The following is a 24,257-nucleotide window of genomic DNA, read 5'->3' on the forward strand; positions in this document are numbered from 1 at the left end:
AGAGGGAAATCAGAACGCGTAACCCTACCAAAGAGGGCAGGTCGTAGCAATCGGGAAAAGCACCAGCCAATTTTCATTACACTCACCATGAATGCCCAAAAAAACAGATCTTCGTTAGAGCATTCACGACCTTCCCCCATCGTTCCACAGAAAATGCCTTCGGAATCGGGGACAGGGGGCTGCGAACAAATGCCATGGGATGATGCAGACGAAACGCCTTCAAAACAAGGTGCCTTTTATCCTGCTGGTCATTAACCGACAACAATACGTTCACAGGGAGGTGAAGAATCAGACAGACGTGAGCTTAAGTTCGACGTCCCTCCCCATCGTTAACTGAGCCGGCAATGATATTCATTACTTATGGTTGCCTCCGGCACTCGTCCCCCCCAATGGCCACAGAGAGCGGCCCTGCAACTCAGAGCTGCTTAATCTAATGGTGTAACAATTGTGCTGGAGTCCCAACTCATATGAGCAGGACTAATGCAATCTGTGAGAGCCCCTGGAATCAGGGCGTAATTAGATTGGCCTGTTCTCGATGCACACCACACTGACTCATTCCCTGGAATTGAACCCTGCTGAATGGGCCAAATTAACCCATCCGCTGCTGCAATGGAGTCTACAAAATTAGAGGAAAAGTTTTGGAGGCTCCCCATGAACGTTCAGCGCGGGCCGGTCTGAGCTCGTCCCTGTGGTTATTACCCTACGTGACGATATCTAGGATTCCAGATACGAGGAGCTCGGGGCAAAGTGACCCGAATAAATGAAGGAAGGTCGTGTTCCTGTCTGTTAACTGTACACATTAGCACAGGACTCTGAGGATTGAAGGGGTAGTCAACCCCATTAAATAATTGGTATGTTCTCAATACATCTTTGAACGGGCAAGATTCCTTAATTGTGCTAAACAAAGGCTAATCGTGTGGAATTGATTAGCTCGGCTCCCGCTTTGTGACCCAGGATTCCCTGCTTGCTGTTTCCCTAAAGCGTCCTAATTGGCTTTCAGGCTGCGAACTTAATCCACAGGGCTGTTAACTGCCCGGCGCACCGGGACGATACGCGTCTGAAGACGTGCGTGTGTTTTAGAAGCAGCCGCTCCACATGTGAGGATGCTTCCATCTATATTCTATAGTCGCTTTATCCAGAACAAGGTCAAGGTGAGCCTGGAACCAGTCTCAGGAAGCAACGGGAACAAGGCAGGAGGAACCCCTGGACGAGACGCCAAGCCACCACAGGGTACACACTCACACGCTAAGGGCAATTACAGACACCAGTTCAACTAATGGTAGTTTAAAAACACCACCTCATCAAATTTCCTTGGTCACTGTAGAAAGTAACACGGGGAAAACACGCAAACCCTATGGGCACAGAGCAAGGGTTAGATGCAACCCCCCCCCCCCCCCAGCCGTGTCATAAGATTGATACACTATAGGATAGTGTACATTTTGTAGATATGGCATGGCGCTATGAAACGAGTCCTCTTTAGTTTGCGTTTTATTCACAGGATCGCATTTTAACCTTGCAGCTTAGTGCCAACGATGCATGTGAAACTTGCAGTCGCATAACTCCAGCAGTCGCGAGCATAGTGCAGTATAATCCTTATGTGCCGCGTGGTATTTTTATGGCCTGGCACGGCTTCTCCCAGCGCCTCCCCTTGTTCACGAGCAGCAGAAGCTAACGGTGCCTTGCCTCGAGTACTTATTCAGTGGCCTTACACCAATCAGGTCATCCAGCTTATTTAATTGTTTCACCAGAAGCGGCAATAGGTCGGCAATTTTGTTTACGTTGCCCAGTAACCAGAAGAAAAAAACGGTGGCCTGTACTATGAAGTGGGGTTATTAGCTTATCGGGGTAACTCGTCGGATTTAAGGTACCATGGTCTAAATGGACTTCGTATTCTTTCACATACATTTTGCCCAGACTACCTTAAATCTGACAAGTTACCCCGATAAGCCAGTAACCCCGCTTCGTACTACAGGTCCAGGAATAACTATGGAATTATCTACGGCAAATCTTAGCGGGATCTCACTTCTGATTGACATGTGCTGATTCTCTCTTCCAGGATTATATCAGGGTGTGGCTGCCTGCACAGCACATTGTAACGTGTAATATCCCTGCCCCCCCCCCTGCCCCCCCACAGCACGCGGACGCTCCTCTCTCCCATTTCACACCTTCTGCCCCGTCGTGAGCTGTCACACGGCATGACCGTACAATGACAAACTTCATCTTAGCTTTCATTAAAAAGGTACCGGTGATCCCTCCAGGATCGTTTTACGCTCTGCAGCCGATGGCGTGCGCTAGATATCATTCTGAGAGAAGTACCAGATGTGGCCCCCCGTCTCTCAGCTGCACACGTATATCCCCTGAGCTGTTTATATTTTTACCTGAATATTGCTGTGAAAGTGACCTATTAAGCTGACAGATTTTTTTTCTTTCAAATGTCATATGTTGCTTGAAGAAAGAATGGTTAAATGTGTACAGTATATAATACATTCAATGTCCTAAAAAATCTGCAGACCAGATAAATAATCCAACGTATGCATGAATACAGCTAAAAGCTCAAAGATTATTAGCAATAAATAAATGCGGTCAGAGAAACTAGAAACGTACTGTGGATGTCTCTGCGTCCGTCGATTACCAAAACGGGCAACGATGACCTCTGCTGGTCAGATGTAGTGACATAGCTAGATGTTTGGTCTCGAAATGCAGCATTTAGTTTGCTTTGGAGCTCAGAACCAGCATGTGAGCCGGCCTGTGGGCAACTCGGCGAACCGCAAAAATTCTTTTGCGACAGCTGAAAAAAGTCGATTTTCCAGTGCCCGGCACTACCTGCCCTCTACAGCAGGGGGCAATGTAAGAATTAAGGTGTTTATCGTATCTGGTTTACTGGGCCCGTGTATAAAGTAGGACCCCTGGGCAGAATAGAACGGAGGCCTCGCTGAAAATAATTTAGAAAACCACTGCCCCCTCTGCTCATGTAACACCAGAACTGATGTAATTAGTCTCGTAAACCTTCAGGGCACGGGAAACAGTGGGGAGAAATATGACCTTCAACGCAGATGCTTGCCCTCCACTTATGGGATGGTGCCCTGCACAGGGATTTGCTGCACTGGTGGACACCCACCCCCCCTATTGGTGCACCCCCTCCTCCCATCTTAATGGACCACTCACTTTTTATTGGTTCATTTATCTGTATGTTTGCAAGATGGGACATAGCTCTCCAAGCTGAGCCCCTTCATTCGTTAACCCAAAACTAGGCCCGACACTAATGTGTGATTCCACCCTGCCTTTCGAGACGAAGTCTCCCTGAACCTTTCTGTTTTTCGGGGGTGGGGGGGGGGGGCGCATATATACGTTCGAAAGCACATTGTACCCGTGAAGGAGCCGAAATTTAAAGAATGCAATTTATTGCATTCATGAATAATTTAGCAGAAAGTCGTATTCAAATTCGTCAGCATAAAAAGACAGAACAAAAACTGTACATGATAAATAACAAACATACAAATAAACAACAGCTACAAAAAAAAAAAGCTGGTAGGGACGTCAAGGTTAAATGGAAGAGCCTTTATTGTAAAAACGATACCCTAGCGGATAACCCGTGCCACTAAATAAGAGCGCAAAAGATTCCTTCTCAATGTGCCATTTGGGTAATTGACCCAGGCCAGGGAGTATAAACCACCAAATAAACTAGAAATCCCTCAGTTCAGGGGAAACCCACAGGAGGACACACCAAAGGACACTGAAAAGAATGTTTGCACCAAGGCCCGGGTACAAAGCGAAGACACTCTCCTTCAGATGTTGACAGAGTGGCACTTTTCGCTGATCAGACACGTTTCCCTCGATTGGCTCAGTCCTTTAGCGAGACTCTTTGACTTAGAGTAACGATTGCAGAGGCCTCGGCCGCATCGCAGTAGGCCGGCCGGCCGCCCGCCCGACGGCACATACATTTATGCATGAAAACCTTCTGAACTTTAATAAGTTTGCACCATTAATCTAGTTGCCATTTTGTAAAGCGAGAATTAAAGTTTCATTTGTATTTTTCTTAAGCGTCTCTCCGATCTCCGTCTTCCTCCTCAACTCCTGACCACCCTTGGACCAGTTAAATATTAATCGATGCTGAATCACGCGCTGTTGGAATGTTCCGTCTCCTTCCTCCTAAGGACAGCCGGGACCGCTCTCAGGTTCCGACCACGAGAGACCAGAGAAAAGGGGAAGGGAAGGGGAAATTACAAGGTAAAGAGTGGACAGGCAGATGCAGAATCTGCAGCTGACCTCGGGCATGTGAGATACAGCATTTTAGTGTGTGCCACCTGGACTCTTCAAATTCTGCACTGTAAGAACAAAGTTACTGCCTCATGAATATGTCTGAAAGCAACAGTTCCCCCCCCCCCCCCTGCTGTAACCCCTAAATACATTCAGGTGGTATCCTGGTATGGCTCCATGTAAGGATGACAAAGTAAATCGTTGCGTAAAAGAAACTTTTTTTTCTTCTTCTTCTGGCCTTCCTCAGTTACAATTTCAGAATAATCCGCAGTCATAAATCATCGTGGTATATAAATCAAACACTCACCGCGATCTCGGATTCAAATTGCCAATCTAGGGGGGAAAAAAATAAAAGACTGAATCATCCGAGATTGAAAAAGCCAGTAAGTAGGCAAGGTCTCGGCGCGGCGCCCGCCCTTCGCGGAGCCCACGCTGTGAATGGAGGCTGAGCAGCCAGGGGGAGTGAGACGTGCGGCGAAAGACGGGCAGGACGCGAGAGAAAACCATCGTGCGATCCCCCCCCCACCTCACCCCATCCCACCCTCCCTTCATGTCAACGCAACTGGGCTGCGCAGCACACGCCGGCAAGGGGGGAGAAAACCTTTAGCATGGAGCGGAACTGGCCGTCTCTCGGCAGAAAACGCAGGAGCGGCAGCAACTTTGCGACTGACGCGCTGTCTTCACGCAGCCACTTCGGGCATTTGCTGTGTCCTTAGGAGGAGGACGGCGGTACACAAATAACTAAAACATCTCATACTTTATGAGAAAGCGGGAGTGGAGCGAAAGGTATGAGCACAGGACAGTGTAAGAAATAAATACAACCATACTCTCTCTATAATCGCTTGGGGTAATGAGAAAACCGGACAATTCTTGCAAGCCAGTCCATTTAACTGGATTCAGTGTTGCTGTGCTGCAGAAATGATGAAAGGGTGTTTCTCACTTTTCCAGAAGAGGATTTTCCTAAACCAGGAGGCGTCTAAATGAAATAAACATTTCCAAAATCGCCAGCGTAATTCGCTTCGCAAGCGTGGTCATCAGGATCGGCGCCGCATGTGGGAAAAGTATGGGATGCATGGGCTGTTTGCAGCGTGAGGACGGACGAGTCAATGGAGGATGGTGTCTGCTCTTTAAGGCTGAAGTTTAAGTAAGTTTATGGGAGGAAAATGGGTTCCGAAGATAAAGCGACACATCTGCTCGTTGATTGAGTCCGAAGAAGGACATGACTAGAGTACGTTTCGTGAATCAAATCTGGAGAATGGAGTTTTTTGGATATAGAAACAGTCCGACTAACCAGTGCATAAGAGCAGCCAATAGAGACCTTTATTACCTTCGGTCTGAACGCGGAATTTATGTTTACTTACGTGGGACTTTCCTGGCATGCAAAGACTAATCTACCTTTAAACATTTTTGCGCAATTCTGTAAAAACTTTTGATATATGTTTTCATTGCTGATGTTACGGATGAGGAATCTGTAAATGGTAACATTTACAACTGAGGATTTGAATCGTTTTCTCAGATGTGGGAAAGACTAGGATTCCAAATGTATGTACTGGAATTTAGACCACGAAGCCTTATTATCATCTAAAAAGCAAACGCATTTAAACTGGTGAAAACTGCATTAAATCGACTGGGGGGAAAAGAAGCTCGAAAAGGCACCCGCTCGGTGTTGGCCCTATGGACAAGAACATTTCAGCTTACCAAATGGAGTTGTCACTTTTTGCTGTTGCCCTCATATCTTGGGTCTCGGTGTGGGCGGACGATAGCAAGGTTGATTTCCGACAGATATGCAGTCTACTGGAACAGCTCAAATCCCAGGTAAGGATGGAAAGGCCAGCGTTCACAAACACAACCCCACACCGCATCCGTGTTCCTTTAAGCTGATAAGATATGCCCTGGAAATGCATTCCCTCAAATAATTTTTCGCCAGCATTTAAAGCTATTGCATCTATTGGCGTGTTTTCCATATTTTCCGGACAGGTTTTAATTGCAGTCTGCAGTCTGGGGTATTGGTATGGTTTTATCGATTGCAAGAGATGCGGCTGCTTAAAGTTTGCGCAGCTGAGCGATGTGGAGACTTAGGACGGGATCGTTAGACTGCGGTTTCACAAGTTTCCTTGAAGGTGTCTTTACAGACTTTAGGTTATATCAACAGAACTTTTGCAAAGGCCACCGCTTGTTTCCCAGCCGTGCCTTTGCTGATCCTTTTCCCTGCCACTGTATTCCCATGTCTTTGAGTGCATATATGTACACTCAGTGATTTTTGTGGTCTTTTATTTATGAATATGGTTATATATATTTACTTATGGCGCGTTTTATACAAATATTAAGTGTTCTGATTCTATGCGCCTGGAGTTATTCTACAGTACTCTATGAGTTAAATGTTACATAATAAAGTATCATGATAAAAATATGTACAAAAAAGTAACCTAACCTTTGGTTTTGGGTTGTTTCTATTCTGCGCCATAGCCTGGTGTCGAATATGAGGTATAGATTGCGTCTGTTTCATCTGCTCCTCAATTTTCAGTCAAATTTATCCTGTGATGTAAGAATATCCTGTAAAAGATTTGAAGATTTTATCTGGAGGGAACCTTATTGTCGCATAAATCAAAACTATTTCTGTCTAATTCACGATTCTTATCAAATCTATCTATTTCAATTATAGATTAGTTATTCTTCTTTAGATCCGGGGTCTCACACTGAGGCTGACTGAAGGTTGTACATATGCTGGTTTTCCTTCCCAACGAAATTCTTGGGCCAAGTTTAGTCTGATTTGCAATCAAGCAAGTATTGTATTCATGTGGTTCTGTATTCCAGAACAATGGCAAATTAAAGGCAGCATTAATTAAGCACTGGGCGTGAAGAGAGATCCAGGTGAACTTTATTGTATGGGGGGGGGGGGGGGGGGGGGGGAGTAATATAAAATATCAGGCAGACTTTGGTTATTGAGAAATGGAAAATGAGGATTTGGAGCAAGGCAGCACAGAAATGGCACAGAATTCTGTGAGTTTGGGTCCAGTTATTTAAATGAAGAGAGGCCAGCATTGTGCTTTGCAATTATCTACAGCGCCTTAGCAGAGCAGTAGAGAAAAGAGCTCTCCGCTGTCTCCGTGTTAAAAATGGGTTCTGTAGATAGAGGACCTAGAAAAGCTCACTGAGTGGTCAGAGGGGTGACTTGTTCTGTCAGGGTAAATGTGAACATGGTTTATATAGATCTGTGAGCATTCGCAATTGCATCAGTCAAGCCGCGTCATACGCTACCCTCCGATCATAGCAAGTTGCCACATTAAACACTTTAGGGATACCTGTTCTCACAAATCTTAGTGTAAATTGCACTCTTTTCGGACACCCTGGTATTTATGTAGCACAATCACTTTTCTTTCACATCTTTAACCACCACTCACTTTTTGTGGCCCACATGCCAATGCTGTCCCCATCGTACTGTTAAGGTATGCTGCGTTTGCTGGTCTTCGTGTTTTTGCGGGGAACGATGCAAGCGTGGGGATGAGCGATTCCCTGCATCCCGAGAATTCTGTTTCGTTAGAAACCTGTGGATTAACACATGCCCGAGGGAAGCAAAAAAAAGTGAGATTTGCATTGATGTGGCAGAGTTTTCCCAGAAGCCCGGTATTAAGGCACCGGATGGTGAGACTCCTGAACGACCTTGTTCACAGGTTCGCATGGACGAAGTTAATTTCCCGCATTTGGTGCATTCTCATCCCTCATGCCTTGAATCTTAATATACTCTCTGCGTTGTTGACGCATTGTACACATTTCGGTCTTGCCGATAACCTTGTGGGGTGGGGGGGGGCTGTTGGTTTCCCTCTCACTCATTTCATCTGGTTCATCTGGAAATTTCCCTATTCTTGTCTGCCTGTTTTTTTTTTTTATTGCAAAATGTGATTATTTCAGCATTGACGCATAATAACGCGTCATTACGAATACATCCGAAATGTTCATTTTCTCTCCAAAAAGTCCAAAAAGAAGTGAGCACGTCAGTAAAACAATTAGGCTGAATAGGTTTAAAGTTGTAAATTATAAATATTCATAAACGTATTTGCCGGCTGGTGCCTTTTTCCCGGCACTCGTTTTTTAAGGCTTTGTTCCTGGGAGCGCTCCACTGATAACAGGCGCGTACACTTGAACGGTGGAGAAGTTAGAGTGCTGGGGACCCAGCTGCAGGAAAGCATCAACTCCACAAAAGAGCCGCTCCTGCACAGGGAACGAAAACGGCGTATAAAATGCCAAAATGAGGCCTCCTTGTTGCATCTGCGCAGACAAAAACAACATGATGAGGAAGGTTATTTTAATCGGCCTTATGTTGCCTCTGATCCGCTAAGGACCAGGTGCATCTTTTGACGGCTTTCGATTTTTAACCTCGCGAACTGGGTGTCGGGGTTCCTCGTGCACATCCCATCGCACTAGACGTGAAACGGCAGTGTTCCTCAGCTTGTTTATGCGGGTTCCAGTGAGTTCTGCCGCGGATTTTTGCACGGCTGTAAATGTCACGACTTATTACGCTTTAAACTTGAATTTGAAATGCAATCTGAATATTTGAGGTAATAAAATACGATGGCGGACTGCGTTTCAGCATTCTGCGAGTATCTGCAAGCAGTATGCAAATGTAAAAGTCCTCAGTGGTACGTTTTAACGTAGTTATCTTTGACTATTTTTTTTGTTTATGATGTTTTTAGGCTAATAAATTGAATATTTGTATCAATAATATTTTACAGTTTCCATTCAGTTGCGATTTTTTTTTTTTTCAAAAATCCTGTACCCCATTTTAGCGGTTTAATTAGCTTGAGATTAAATATAATAAAAAAAAACTATTTGCCTTGGAAAAAATCCAGCATTTCACTTCTGGTATTGTTTTCTAAGTTTTTTTTTTTTCCAGAAGTTAGCAGCTTTACAGTTTTTTATGTAAAATGTTTTGTTGCCTGACCATCCACCTGACATAAAATAAGTGTACATGCTCACAATGTAGGACAGTAGACGTATTATGAGCAGTAAATCCATAACAAAATCTAAAAGTAAAGCTGAAATTAAGGTCCACTGGCCACATTGAGAATAAGCATCTGTTCCATATTTGGAAAGTTAAATTATTAGCAACAACTGTCACACTTGGCTTCTATGTTAATAATTAATTTGACTTTTTTATATATATATATTTATATGGAGTTGTTTTTACATCAAATTTGCTGATCTTCAATGACCCATTGGTTGATAACCTAAGATAAATGTGCATGTTAAATGTAGAGACATCAATTATTTTTGTTTTCCCAGTCACTTATCTGTATTTTCAGTCTCGTTGGCCAAATATTGATTGATTTTAATAATGTTGGAAAATACCGACTTCCTGTGTTTTACGAAATGTTAAGTTCTTCTTATTGCTGTAGCATTCCTTGACCTAATAGGGTCATTATAAGCAAGGAGTCTACTAGGCTCACGTCACTGGTTGGCAGATGAGTGGTCAGCAGTATTAGCTATTATTTTTTTACGCTATGGACCCTTCCCCCTTTGAATAAAACATATTAAAAAGTCGTTTTCAAGCCTATGCTGGAGACCATTAGTGAAAACATCAGGATTGTATTGATTACTCTCCGATGAATCTTGTTACTTGCGTAGCAACTTAAGAGAAAACCACAGGGAAACGGCGTTAATCAGTGGCTGGAATTACACTGCGCTAGATATACTTCTGTGGCCCTTCATTTCTTGTTTTCCCTCGTTCAATTGTACTCCTTTTTATGCACCGTAAAGCATTTCACCGCCCTTTTCCGTTTTACGATACGCTTCGCGAACTTTACGGAGGTTTCTGGATATGAGCCTAAAAAAAAGTGCAGAGAAGAGAAAGGTCAACCGAGGACTGTCCTTTGTGATATCTCTGAAAGGCTTTTATGTTTGTCTTTACAGTGTGTTTTGTGTACTTGCATAATGTAGATGTTCTTATCAAGTGTGACAGGGACCAGCAAGGACATTCTTAAAGCTTTGTTTGGCTTCGAGTTCTGAAGTTTTGACCTTGAAGATCCATTTCAAAATGGCAACTGCGTACTTATTTTGAGCTCCCCTAGATGGCGTAGGCTTGTTTTTTGGGTTGGGGAATGGTCTCGCCGCCATTTTCTGATTATTGTAAAGACGGCGGTAGTTTATTCGAGAATAGAAATTTTACACAAATAAACAAGATGGAAGCAGAAATGTTTCAATCATAGACTTTTAGCTAGCTCTTTAATTTTATAAAAAAAATCTTCTCTGCGATTAAACAGTGATTTATAAAAGAATCGTTTTTTTTTTTTTTCTTTTTACAAACGATTTACACCGTTTAAACCCGGAATGTAATGCACTTAACGAAACAAATAGGAGCTGGTAATATTTCGCTTCAGAATGTTTTTTTGATTAACAACGTAGTCGAACATGGAGAAATAGAAAAGTAAGAGGTCTTGGAGTCATACTTGTCATTTTAAAATGCCCAGTATAATCGGAGAGTTTTAAGAATATGTATTTTATAATTGTAATTCTCGAGAACATCACGTTGAAATTTACGTTGCAATTAAAGCTATGTTCAGTTAGCAATGATTCATAAATCTGCATTTAAGAATCCTGCACTTTTCACAATACTGGATTTTTTGATACCTTTCTTCAGTTATGATTCAAAAAAGGTTTGCATATTTGAATCGATGGGAATCTTGTGCCCTTTTTAAACATGGAAAAGTTATTAATATTTTGCGTAATAAAAATCATATTTATGGGGGGGCACTTTCTGCCTGGCTATCTCTCTGTCCTGCTGGAATTTTGAATGCACTTGATAACAAAGCTCTGCATGAGCGAATATCGTTACTGTTCTAGTGGTGCATTGAACACGGTCTGTATGACTGTGTTGCTTGGACTTCCCAACAGCAAGTCAGCTTTTAGTTTATCTACCCAGGCGCTTGATGTTAATTAATTTTTCAAATTTGATTGGGCAGCACTTTGGGGGTCACTTGGCCTATGTGTCTACCAATCAACCTTCTCTATATACAACCCTGTAATTAATCGGCAGTATCACAAGAGTGGCTTCCAGTACGATTTGGGCCTGCTTGTAAAAAATTAATCTAGCTTGGAATAGCATGAAGTAATAACATTATGATAATTATTATAATTGTTGCATTCTCCATGTACCCAGTGGGGTACCTTTTTTGGGGGGAACGTTAAAAACAAAAGTATCATCATCTCGTTAGCCAGAAAAAAAAGAGATAAATATGGGAAAATGTAAAATCCCTGTAGAGACGTAAATATTACAGCCTAGTCAATTTTATTTTCCCAAATTTTGTTGGTTGGCTTTCAGCTGTATTGGATTTTCAGTGGTTATCAGGGTAAAAGTTACTTACAGTACTTTTCAAAAATGATAATCTTTTATGCTGCAAAATGTAAATGTATTTTAACAAGCCTGACTTGATTTATTTATTCCTTCTTTTGACAAATGAATACACAAAAAAAGTTCTTTTCCTAGCTTGGGAAAATCTCATTGACAAAATAAACACCACTCTTTCACAATAAATTTTTCCTTGTCCAGTACAGCCTCTATACATTTTCCATACATGAAGTATGTTGTGGGGTCAACTGTCCTATTTAATTATATAACTAAATAAGAAACTCATAACATTCTTATAAAGAACTGCCTTTCTTTCTATAGATGTGGCTTTGTGCCACTGCCAAGTCAGCTTAATGTCTCTTGTTACTGGTGGTTCAGGTATTTTATACACTGCGAGGCACTGGAAGGAGAGAAACCAGTGAGGAACAGACATAAGGAAGTATAACCATATCTACAAAAAAAAAAAAACTGTTAGCTGCTTAGTATTGAGTGTCGCCCCCCCCCCCCCCCCCCCCCCGCCCCAAAAAAAAAGAAAAATTCTAATAAAAAACATTAGAAGGAAGAATTCTGGAGAAAAAAATGCATTGCTGTTGTTTAAATTTTTTAGTTTGCCATATGAAGAAACTGAATGGAGTATTTTAAAAATTAAATTTGTTTCTTTTTGGGACAAAGGTATGCTAGCTCATTCAAGATTAAAGCAATGCATAATGTCTACAGAAACAGTTGCTATCAAAGGGAAATCCTCTCATCAGTAATCTAGGTTCAAAGCTTCATTAAATAAAATGACCTGAGGTGCGCATGGGTAACTTCGCATATGGGGACAGAGTGTTTCTACGCCAATGTTAAGCAAGGTTTTGTCAATGCAAGGCATAACAAGGCATAATTAATAAGACTATTATCTGCCCTGTGTGTATTTCTTTTACCTGGCTGGACGTGCTGTATGCTGAGAATATATATTTTTTGTGGATGTTTTCAGCAATAATACAGTCATTTAAAGTTTGCCAAGCTGTTTTTTATTGGATCACTCATTTTGTTTTATGCTTTTCAGATGGATAGGTAATTGTGTTGTAAATAAAGTATATTTGCTGCACATCTCAAGGGCACACTTTTTGCTGATAAGGATTGGGAAGCAATATATGTACGCTTAGAAATTTCACCCTGTCTCAGAAATTTTCTGCAGGTAAAAACACATCAAGGCTAATCCTGCATGATTCTAAAAAAGGCCTTTATGTTCTTTCTGAAATTAGGTAAATTGTAATGCTGAACATTTTTAATAATTTATTGTGCAAATAGTTTACCTCTTATGGTGTACAACAGAATTATTGTTTGGGCTTTGAATGTACTATTTTATTATTCTTGAGAGCAAAACATATCAATTGTTTTATGGTAGTTAGTAAAAGATACCATTCTTCTGTTTGAGGCCTTTGAAAGTGAATACAATGTTGCAATGCTAACACGTAGTATAATTACAATACCAATAACATTACATACTATTCTAAATCTGCATTTGAATAATAATTCAAGATTTCAGTGCTGCAATAGAAAATGCAAGTGCTTTTTTTAAAATAATGGCATGACATTACAACACTGCCTTGTTTAATAAGACACCATAAAACTAATTCTTATTTAGTTTTCCTGTTTGATTACTGTTAATTTCGTTGGCAGTCAAGGTCAGTATGCAGTGTGCTTCATGCATACTGTGCATGTCAGCGACTTTTCATAAACTTTCCTTTGCTTACTTTCATCTGTTTATTTCACCCATGAGACTATGTGGAGAACGACAGACTCTGTTAAATTAGCATATTGTACATTGTATGCAACAGCCAGTATAGCTCTTTAGTCATTTAAATATTGAATATTCAAGTATCGATGACATAATGAGTAATGGCTTGTGTTCTATTTCTGTTAATGATTTTAGTTTGAACGGTGGTGTGAATATACAGACATTTATTTTGAGACATCCTATTCGAGGCTACTATCATTTATCAACCCTACATCGGCATATCATGTTCGAATTTTTATATGTAGCCTTCAGTATTTTTTTGTGGATTTTCAATTTGTAAAGAGAGAAATATGCACAGCAGTCTCCAAACAAACAGCATTATAGTTTAGTTCCAACTTTTGTTTATAAAGTTGCGTTGGGAAATTTTCTTCGAGCAGATGTTTCTGAAGCACTACTAAATATGGCCAGCCAACATGGATGACATGGTCGTAGTCGTCCTATGATTCGGTCACAAATGTACCTGAGCACATTAAAATCTGTTGCACATTATGTGTGCTCTCTGAGTTCTGGTCCTGGTCAGTCTTGAGTAGCACTGTACGTAGACTCACTTTCATTTTTAAATGAGGAGACTGCAGTCTTCCGCTCGAACTTTCCCTCTCATCTTTCCCTCCAGATGTTGGGCTGAATGTTACCATACATTATAGAGTCATACCTGACAAGACTACAGCTGAAGCCCTTATTTGGAACAACCCTCAAAGACGTCAAGAAAATGTCCCTCAAATAGAGGATGCGTGTTTGCCTTTTTTTTATCCACACACCTCGTTACATTTTAAAATCCCATACGAACAATAATATAGCATTATGGGTTATGTTACGAACTTTATCAAGCTATACAGTTTGCATTCATCTTATAGCACTGATAAACATTAGTTTAACCAGTGTAAGGCCGTAAACTGTTAGACTAATCGTTAAACATCTTAATGGCCTGTTATTTCTAAAAGCAGACATTTCATAAATACACCTATGTCTGTCGGTGTGGTAGCATATAAAAGTATTGGTGGTGTTTCTGTGATTAGATTCTGGAAATAGTTGTTTTTTTTATTGATGCGTAGGCATGGTACATTAGTTTGTCTTATTCATTACTGCTTCCCTACATTATTATTTGGCTTTTAGGGATATAAAAACATTAATCGAATTACTCTAATGGAGTTCAAACTTGCTCCTTTGAGTAGACACACATGTTTTAGTACAATCTGGGTTTTGGCTGAAGATCATTATTTGTTTCTTTTTGCAGTGACTTATTACTGAGGTCCTGAATTAATTCTGGAATTTTTTAATTATCATTATTATTTATTATTATTACAATAGCTTTACCTGCTGCATAACGAATTGAAAAAGAAAAATGCTGGAACAGGTCCATGGTTGGCTACATTTATGAACTAAATCATTTTAATAGACTTATAAATAAATGGTAGCTAAGCATATTAAAATGTTGTGTGCTCACGTATTATTCAACAACCAGTGCATATTGCTACCATGAAATGTTCCCTGTAAAATGGTCCTTATGAGGGATATAGGGGAAAAACAAAGATATACCGAATGACTCAAGAAGAATGTGCTCAGTCATACATTAATTTTTCCTCATAAATTAATTTACATTCCAGAATTGCAGCGGTTCATTATTTATTTTGATTAAGACATGACATTTTCGAAGCCCAGTGTTAGCTTGCTCTGGAATTTATTCATGTTTTTTGTTAATTTGTTCAAAAATGATCCCGATTTAGTGACTCAACGTATTTTGTTATTTGGATGAGTAATCAGAAATTTCAGTTGAGAAACCGCATTTTTTTTTTGTTTCAGTTGAAGACTCGTCTGTGTGTAAAAAAAACTAAACAAAACAAGGTATCATCCTTATTTGTAGAAGAATGAAGGTAGTATTTAACCTACCATTGCTTGAAGTTCATTTCTGAAAGATGCAAACGTTAGCTATACGCAGTATTACTGAGTAAATGAACTGAACGCTATGTGCGGTGTTATCTCTGCAATGCGGAAACAGAAATGTTGTTTTTGCGGTCGTCGTTGTTTCTAATGGCATTCTGTTTTAAACATACTCATGAAATTGGGTTTGCCATTACATAAATTTCAGAAAGTAGAAGTACTTCCATAATATTGGCAAATACTACCTGGCTCTTTCACTTGCTGTCCTTGTATCCTCTGCCAAAAATCAATAAAGATATAATAACTAAATAAACAAAACTTCCTTTTTACATGCCATTAAATTTAGAAAATAATTTTTAAATCGCACAAATGTGGACATTATGGAAATATTTCACAATGCCTGGAATGTAGTCAGAAGTAAAAATTCACTTGCCTACTAGCCTTTCGGTATTCATCTCAATGTCATTATTGTTAATTTTAATAAAATTCACATTTATTGATATCATCTTCAGTGGCCATTGGTTAATGAACTACTAACATTATCACGTGGTATCTCTAGGGCTATGTAAGAATCTTTCTGAAGAAAAAATTGTACTAAAAATGTTATTGTATATTTTCACAGTGAAATAAGCCATTATCTGTGTTTGACACAGATTCCTCAATATTAAGCTAACATATGCTTCGCCGAGCTTGCTATTAATGTTACGGTTTGCTGCTTGAAACATTAAGTGAATATCTTTGCTAGCGTAGATAAATTCAGATATAAAATTGACTTTAGTAATTGTATTAGTCTTTGTTCGTAATTTTGCAAAAACAGCTTAAAAAGTTTCTTGCTGTAAAATGGATCCTTAGCTGTCAACATTTGCATGTTTGAGCACATTTTGGTTTTGGCAGCCCGCCAAGCCTGTGTGTGACTAATGGACACCCTGAATCCTGACTTCTAACTGTTAGGTTTTCGAAGTGCACACTGTGCATGTTATCAGGTCATTGTCTTCTATGCATGCTATCAATTAATCACCCTGCGTATCTCCTGTTTGGGAACAGCACTGGCCTGGGCTCTATTTCCCAAAAGCACGATAGTGATAATAAGATGATTGTAAGTTCAGTGGAGCTCAGTACAACTTACGATCATCTGTGATTCTTTTGGGAAATGTGCCCCAGATCCTTTTATTATATATAGAGGCTGTTTGCTCTTAAAATAGCCCTTCTAGTTTTTAAAACTAACGTGAATAGCTAAGAAATCTGAATAATATAATCCCGCTCAGGATATTTCTCGTTAGTTGGTTAACAGTGATTTTTCTTTTGTTAAGCTGATGTAATTGTGGTACAATGTTAAAGGTGATTAATAGAGAGTATGGAAAAGGTGATGTTGCGTCATGAATAATGTTGGAGTATGAAACTTGACTGAGAATGTATACAAAGGAGTGATTGCGTTTGATTGCATGGTTGTACGAAATATACATTCTGAATGCTAATGTGCTTACCATATGATCACTCTGGGTAACGACTACAATACAAAAAACACAGTAACAAGGACAGTCTCATATTAGACCTTAAATTCAATTTATTTCACATGAAGGCCTTCTATTGAGTATTTGTAGGGTATTTGTAAAAGATGACATTTTACAAATGATGGCATTTTAAGCTTCATTCATTCTAGCGATACATTAAGGGAACGGCTAAGGTGAGGTATAATTAATTTCTAAGCATATGCACACTTACCCATAAACTTAATGATACATTTATACATTATTTCCTGATATTTGCATTTGCATATGATGGATATTATGAATGTAAGTCATTTAGGTAATAATTCTGAAGGTTTGGGTGTCATTACTGAAATTGGTGACACCTTTCTGATAATTTAAGTCATTACTAGCCGGTATTGCTTAAATAAATGGGCATTTTTCATAAGAATCTTTAAACAACAAGCTTACTTCTTTTGCAAGATTGCTGGGACCCTGATTAAAGCTATTTTCTCAACTTGATTTACTTGGGTAATGGTTCATAAGTAATGACCTATAACGATGCATGGAAATCGGAGCTCATTGATTTATAACACAGTACATAATGTGTACAGTATAATTTAGTTTATGGTTGCAAGATAGAAAATGTACGGAAGCACAATATGGTATATGTGCAATATACAATATTGATTATTGAAAAGGAATTCATAGTCTGTTCAGTTTAGTTATTAAGATGTGTAATTTTTTTACAAAAGCACCATGGAATTTAAACGTTAGGAAAATTAAACATATTATTATTTACGGTGATGTTTTAATAGTAATGTAAACTCCCTTTGCTTCATGTCATTTAGAGTATATTTTTTAAATAATTGTAAAATTACATTTGTCTCTTAGGTATTTCGGTAAATTCGGAGGACAAAACAGTCTGCCGTCTTTATCAAATGTTGGTCAACCATCATTGTCGGGTTCGTAATTAAGAATCATGCATCAATCAGTTTAATTTCTTCTCCACCACATGGCTGGTTTGTCCATGTTCCCCGCAGTGTTTTTAGGCCTAATTCAGAAAACGAATACCTGCGTTGAATACAAATAGTCTTCCGTATGCTGAAAAAGGAGTTGCTGAAGAGTTCTTATACTACAGGCTTTATGGTTCAACTTATTTGAGATTTGGGGGAAAAAAAGAAGAATGGCGAAGATGAAAGCTTGTGAGAAGAGTAGTGTTTTGCTCGTGAGACACCTGGGAGGGGTCTTTCCTGTACCGCAGATGTGTCAGACCTGTCATTCTCCTGACTACAGGAAAGACTTTTGTGTAGAGGTTTGGGGGTTTATTGTTTTTTTGGGAGGTGTATGTGGTTGGGGTTTGGAACAGTTTGAAAACAAGAATTCTCAACCTTCTACTCCTGTAACACGTAGCTAGAGAACCTCGGAAAGAAATAAATTCTTACCCTGATCTACACCATGTAGCCAACATTATATTTCTCATTTAAGCATTCAGTTGTACTTACCAGTTGCATTTTGTTATATCCTGGGCCATGAGAATGGCCCTTCAATTTGTTTCCCGGTTAATATAACTGTGGAGAACATTAGCATTTAGCTTGTTACCCAGAAAGCTGTACAGTTTGTCTACGCTATATAATTTTTGTAACGGTATTAGATAAAGAAATAAATATGCATACATGCACCTTATTTATACGTTCTACGTTTTTTTACTCCATAAAACCTTAAATAACCCAACAATGTTTTATTTTTTATGTTTTATTAGAACATAGTTTGTTCCAGAAAAGAGACTTTGAAATGTCGCTTGTTTCAATCAGTAAATTGTCTTTTCATCCGTATTTTGTTGGTAACACACATCTTGAAATGTCATGATACGTTTGTTTGCATTTATAATGTAAAATGCTTAAATGAGTACCGCTTTTTTCTCAAAGCAATATTTATATTCGGCACAATCAAGTGTTAGGTAAACTTGTCATTGAAATTAATTTACTGTACTTTTTCTGCTTACGACGATCGTATGAAAGCCTTCTTAATGTTTTATGGGGGAGTAACTTGGGCTGCCACACATTGTGCTTCATAATGTAAATCCTTTCCTCATAAAATCAATGCACAACCTGTAATTTACTCATTAACAACAATATTACCTTCTTAGATACATAAAAAATAGACACACAGATCAAATTATTGCTGTATTATGCTCAGCTTGAAAACTTTTTATTTTGCGTAATTAAAAAAAATCAATATTTTTTTATTATCGATGGTCTGATTGATACATTAGAACCGTTATGTGCCTGTAATCAAGAGGTCTATAATCAGAATGAGATGTATTCAACTGACAAAAGTGAATTTGCATATTCTGAAGAGAGGTAAACAAATCTATTAATGAACGCTGATTTTTTTTTCATATGTTTCTTCGGTATGAACTCACAGCATGTTGCATTATTAATTGTAAATACGTTTTTAAATGACTTTGGGATTTGATGTAATATTCACGGAGGATTTTACCTTCACCTTTTAATGGGACCAAGGACAAATGGGAAACTGGGACTCAGCAAATTAATTACTGCACTCAAAAAGTCAGCGATTTTGATTTATAGAAGACAATTCAAAATATGAACCATAGCTATTAATATTTCAATGAATAGAGTTGAAAAACAAAATTTTGTCACTCATAATCTGTAACAATCCGGACCAGAAATGTGTCTTGATGTTACAGAATGAAGTTTTGTAATTAAATCTCTGAATGACTCAAATTTATTTTGCAAATGATTTTTTTTTTAATTTTATAAAAATTCTGGCAATAAGGCCATATCACTGCTAGCTAATTTTTATTGATGTCTATTATTGGTATTTCCAAATGTATCAATATTTCCTATAGTCAATGTTCAAAACTGTATTTCGCTTGATAAGTAATAGTAGTTAAATGGATTCTTGGCCATAAAATATTATATTCACCATATTCTTGATTAGATAATCATACATGGGAAATTTAGGCTAAATTAAAATATTTTCCTAGACAAGATCCTGGATGAGTTAGTGTCATAATGCAGAAGTGCAATGATTTAGCGCGGAATTTAGCAATAAGATAGAACAAAGTAAACAGTTTAGTAAACCAAGTGGGCTTTGAACTGTGATGAATTAGTTGTGAAATAGGCACTAGGTAAAAATGCGAGGAGTATCCAATAGTATTACTAGCTACATAGCAGTCCATTCTGGCTGGAATCAGTGTGTCAATGACCCTCCACTGAGCTTGTCATAGACTCTCCAGAGCAACACCTATCCAAATAAATTTTTCATTGGAGTTTTGAAAGGGTTCAGGTGAAAGGTTTGTGACAAGACACACACACACACACACAATATGAGATCACAATTCGGGGTCCTGAAACAGTCAAGGTCCTGGATGCAGCCACACTGCAGAGTGTAGTTAATTGGGTGTGGTTTAGCATATTACTGCATTTTGGTCATGGGGAAATTCAGATGCACCACTGGCTGGTCATTGAGAGAATGGATGGAAGTAAGCCGCCCTAGCTTTGCATCAGCAGGCAGAATAGGTAGTTGGGATGCATTTGTGTATGTACAACGGGGGAATCGTGTGTCCGGTTTTTGGAGAAATATTTGTCATCTCCAAAAAAAACCCTTGCCCTTTACCTTCACCTGAAAAGGCCTGAGCATCACGATGACAGGACCTGGTTTACAAGAGACCCATGGGAGTCAAGTTCCCTGCAAAAATGTTGCTAAAGCTATGCAGAGTGGTAGGTATGAAAAAGATAAAGTATAGGGGTTCGGATGATGCTAGATGCGGGTCAGTATCTATCTGTCTGTCTGTCTGTCTGTCATAATATCTCTCTGTCTCTCTTTCTAATTCCATCCATACATCTTCCAACTGTTCATCGATGACTCATTCATATCCACCCATCTATCAATCTATTTTCTGTAACCATTTGTCTTACTTTTGAGTCACTGATATTATCATATTTAATCATTTGTTGTCTTTCTTACTAATATTACTTATAGTGGCACTCGCTGCAGTAGCATTATTTACATGTGGAGAGAATTTTAAAATGCGATAGATACTATATTTGTTTATTTCCCTTCCGAACTGGAATTATGTCGGTTAGTGGAAAATTCTTGAATGACAATGTCCTTGGTGACAAAAAATATAGCTATGGAAAAGACGAGCTCCCTAACCTCGGGGGTCAGCAAAACCATGCCGGACTAGCAAATGTCTAAGACCGCATTTGTTTCTCAATGGCATCATTCAAGTTCATTTTAACGATTTTTAAATAGCATTTATTTTATTATTAAGTATAATTGCTAAATGCTATAGGCTCATGGTAAATGTTTATCAGTAGCACTTTGGTTGCCACAATGACATTTGCCACATTACAGCTAATTAAGTACATTTCTTATTATTTAAAAAGCTTTGTGAATTTTCAAAAATGTTAGATAACCAAATAAGCAGGACTGGGGAGGCCATATCGTTAATGTAGCTAAATTAGAGCCTACTGAACCAAAAGGATGGTACTTCTTCTGTTGGCTTTCTGTTGGCATAAAAACTGGTTCCAGCTCTGAATGTTAAGATTATGATGAGGTGGGGTATTTTGTATGGAATTCGAAAAATGACTATAGTATATGTCGCTCTCACATCGCAACAGCCAGCTGCGTTGAAATTTTGCTTTTTCATACTGTCCGACATAGCACTGGTGGGATTTACATTTCGCTAAAACATTTTTATTCTGTCATACGAGACAAAACTTAGCAAGCCCGGTAATTTTAACGATTATTCCTTTTTCAGATTATCTTGTATATGTATAAAAATCAGTTTAAAGTTTACTGCTGCTGTTTTTGCGTAAGCTCTGCTTGTGCTCACTGAGCCTGTCATTTTCATCCTTGCTGTTTAAATCATTCCTGTATGGGTTTGTGAGAAATTTATCTTGAACTCCTTTTTTGCTTTTATAAATATGCCAGTATTTATTGCAACAAAATCATATTGCAGTATTTGAAATTTTTGCAGCACCGTGCAGCCCTAGAAATTATACAAAATACTTTTTTATGTCTTGCCCTGTTGTCCACATTACATTGAATCTAACATTCCAACTAGATCACACTTCTATCACTTCTATCTAGATCACACACTATCAGGTCTCTTCATTTGTCCACACATCTAATATTATTGCTTATTTTTTTTACTTTGTTTGTCATTGTTTTTTGAGTTTGCAAGAATACTTCAGGATTGCCGATGTATTTTGTATCTGCGAGGCTGGTTATTTGCATTATCTATTGGAAGAAAAAAAAACTTTTTCAAGTTTTGCAAGTCCCACCCCAAAGTACCGAATTGCCGAAGATGGACTCCAGCTGGTTTGGTACTTTTAGTACTGGTACTTTTGCTAATGGAACCTGACCAGAAATCAGTGAAAAGGGGAAACTACTGAATTTTTAGTTCTGAAAGTACCATACCTGGTACAGTGAAAATGGTGTCATAGCTAACAGCTCTTATTTCAGATACCACCCTTTAGCTATGGCCATATTTATGCTAAAGCGTGTCTTCATTGCGATCACACAATGTCATACATAGTTTTGTTCAGCTTAATGTCACATATCACTTTTATGCTTTTTATTATTTGGTGTATGACGTACAGTATACACCCTTACCGTGTGTACCAGTTACATCAATGACTTAGGGTCATAGATCCCATGAAATTTGAATATCGTTTTGTAGAAATGTATAAGGTGACAGTGTAGCCTTAAACTATTTCATGTGTAATGTGTTTGGGGTAGAGATGCACCGATTGCAGTTTTCTTGGCTGATTCCGATTTTCAATTTTTTTGCAAATGTGACCTGCCGAAACCGATATTTTTTTTCCCATTCCGATTTTTCCTAAGAACTATAATTGACAGCGTATACAAACGAAAATCAGCTTTTCTTCTGTGCTAAATTTTATTTTCATAATAAAAGAAATCGTTCAGTTTACAATGTCCCCCGAAACTGCACTAAGTTACATGATCTTCTCTTACTTAAGTCTCAAAATAAAATGTTTTGTGACTGGAGAGACGTACAAATAAGAATTAACTGAAAATGCGCTGCTGTTCACCCAGCTTCATCTGCTCATATTTTGCTTTACCAAACAAAAGCAGGTGCAACAGATTTAAATAACAAAACAAATGTCAGTTACTTTTTTCAGTTTCAATGTTTAAATTCACCAAATAACATGACACTGAGTGTTTTCTCTTTTTTACTTATCTTAAAATAAAGAAAAATCCACAGGTTACAAACCACCAAATAAAACTGAAGTTTACTATACTCTTCCAAATAATAATAGGTGCAGTATAATATTATTAATACCAACATCGCATGTTATATACATACAATTCTTATATTGCTAGTCCCCTAGATTAAGGCTTTTTCATACCTCCATAGTATACAAATATTATAACGCAGGGAGTTAAAGTTTCGCTAAAATGTTTTTTCTCTGTCATGGGGAAAAAAAACCTTAGCTAGCTTTGCAATTTTAATGATTATTCCTTTTCAAGATTATCTAGTATATGTTTAATAATTAGTGTAACGTTTACCTCCGATGTTTCACCACGTTTTCATGGTGGTTCCCCAGCGATTTACTTTGGTTTACATGTATTACGAGTTGCAAGCTCTGTGTCGTCTTCACTCAGTGATGAACTTCCACGCTAACAACATTAGCTTGGGGCTGTGAGCGTGCAAGCGGCTGTGAGGCTATTGCCTGCGCTGCTGTGCGTATGATGTGTAGTGCATGTGTAACACGGACTGATTCGGTCGTTCTCCGGTCCAGGCTGAGCACCTTTAAAATAGGACAATTCCAATCCCTGGCCGATCGGTGCAACTCTAGTTTGGGCACCATGTCACTTAACATTTATGTTCTGCATATGCATGCATTTCTGTAATGCAGCAATAGGAAGAAATATGAAGGAATAATCTGTCTTCATGGAGTAATCCAGGCAGTGGTGTGACTCATGGCAGTGTCCTTGCTCCTATGTGATGATAAACTGCATTCCCACCTGCGGGCGGCAGTGGAGAAGGCTGAACATCAGGATAGGGGGAGATTACAGTGGCTGTGTTGCCAGTTTAAACAGGATTAGCTATTTCGGCTCAGGTGCTGCCGTAATAGGATTAGGGACTTCCTTTTCTTGTTCATCCACCGTTAAGCCGAATTACGGGCCGAAAACAAAGAAGGTGCGTTTCTTAACTAGCGGGTACGCATAGGTATTGTCAAACACACAGGGGAGTGTGTGTCTGCGGCTGCCCCACACCTCGGGGCCAGGTGAGATGCGAAAATGTCTAAGCGTCGTTCTTCTCCAGCTCTGCAGTGCAGGCTCGATGATCTGCTGACCTTCCTGGTCAGAATAAGTCAAGCGACAAAAGTTATTATTCCACTTATCTGGGATCTGGACTCTGAGCATCCTATGTATTCTGCTGACATGTCCAGGGGACTCCAAATTCTAAAGAGATTAATTCTAACACTGCAAGACAGCGATAAGCAGGAAGTCAAGTCGGCGCACGTTT

At 39.1% G+C, this 24,257-nt stretch overlaps 1 protein-coding gene across 1 annotated transcript in view; it reads left to right on the forward strand.

The window, feature by feature from the left end:
* The first annotated feature begins 4,809 nt into the window (after positions 1-4,809).
* efna2a (ephrin-A2a) overlaps positions 4,810-24,257 on the forward strand; it is a 102,484-nt gene continuing 83,036 nt past the window's right edge. Inside the window, 2 exon segments of the mRNA XM_048975790.1 lie at positions 4,810-6,027; positions 6,029-6,072. Of these exon segments, the coding sequence (XP_048831747.1) occupies positions 5,932-6,027; positions 6,029-6,072 (140 nt within the window). The 5' untranslated portion in view covers positions 4,810-5,931.

The sequence above is a fragment of the Brienomyrus brachyistius genome, chromosome 15 (genome assembly GCF_023856365.1).
Source record: "Brienomyrus brachyistius isolate T26 chromosome 15, BBRACH_0.4, whole genome shotgun sequence".
Lineage (NCBI taxonomy): Eukaryota > Metazoa > Chordata > Actinopteri > Osteoglossiformes > Mormyridae > Brienomyrus > Brienomyrus brachyistius.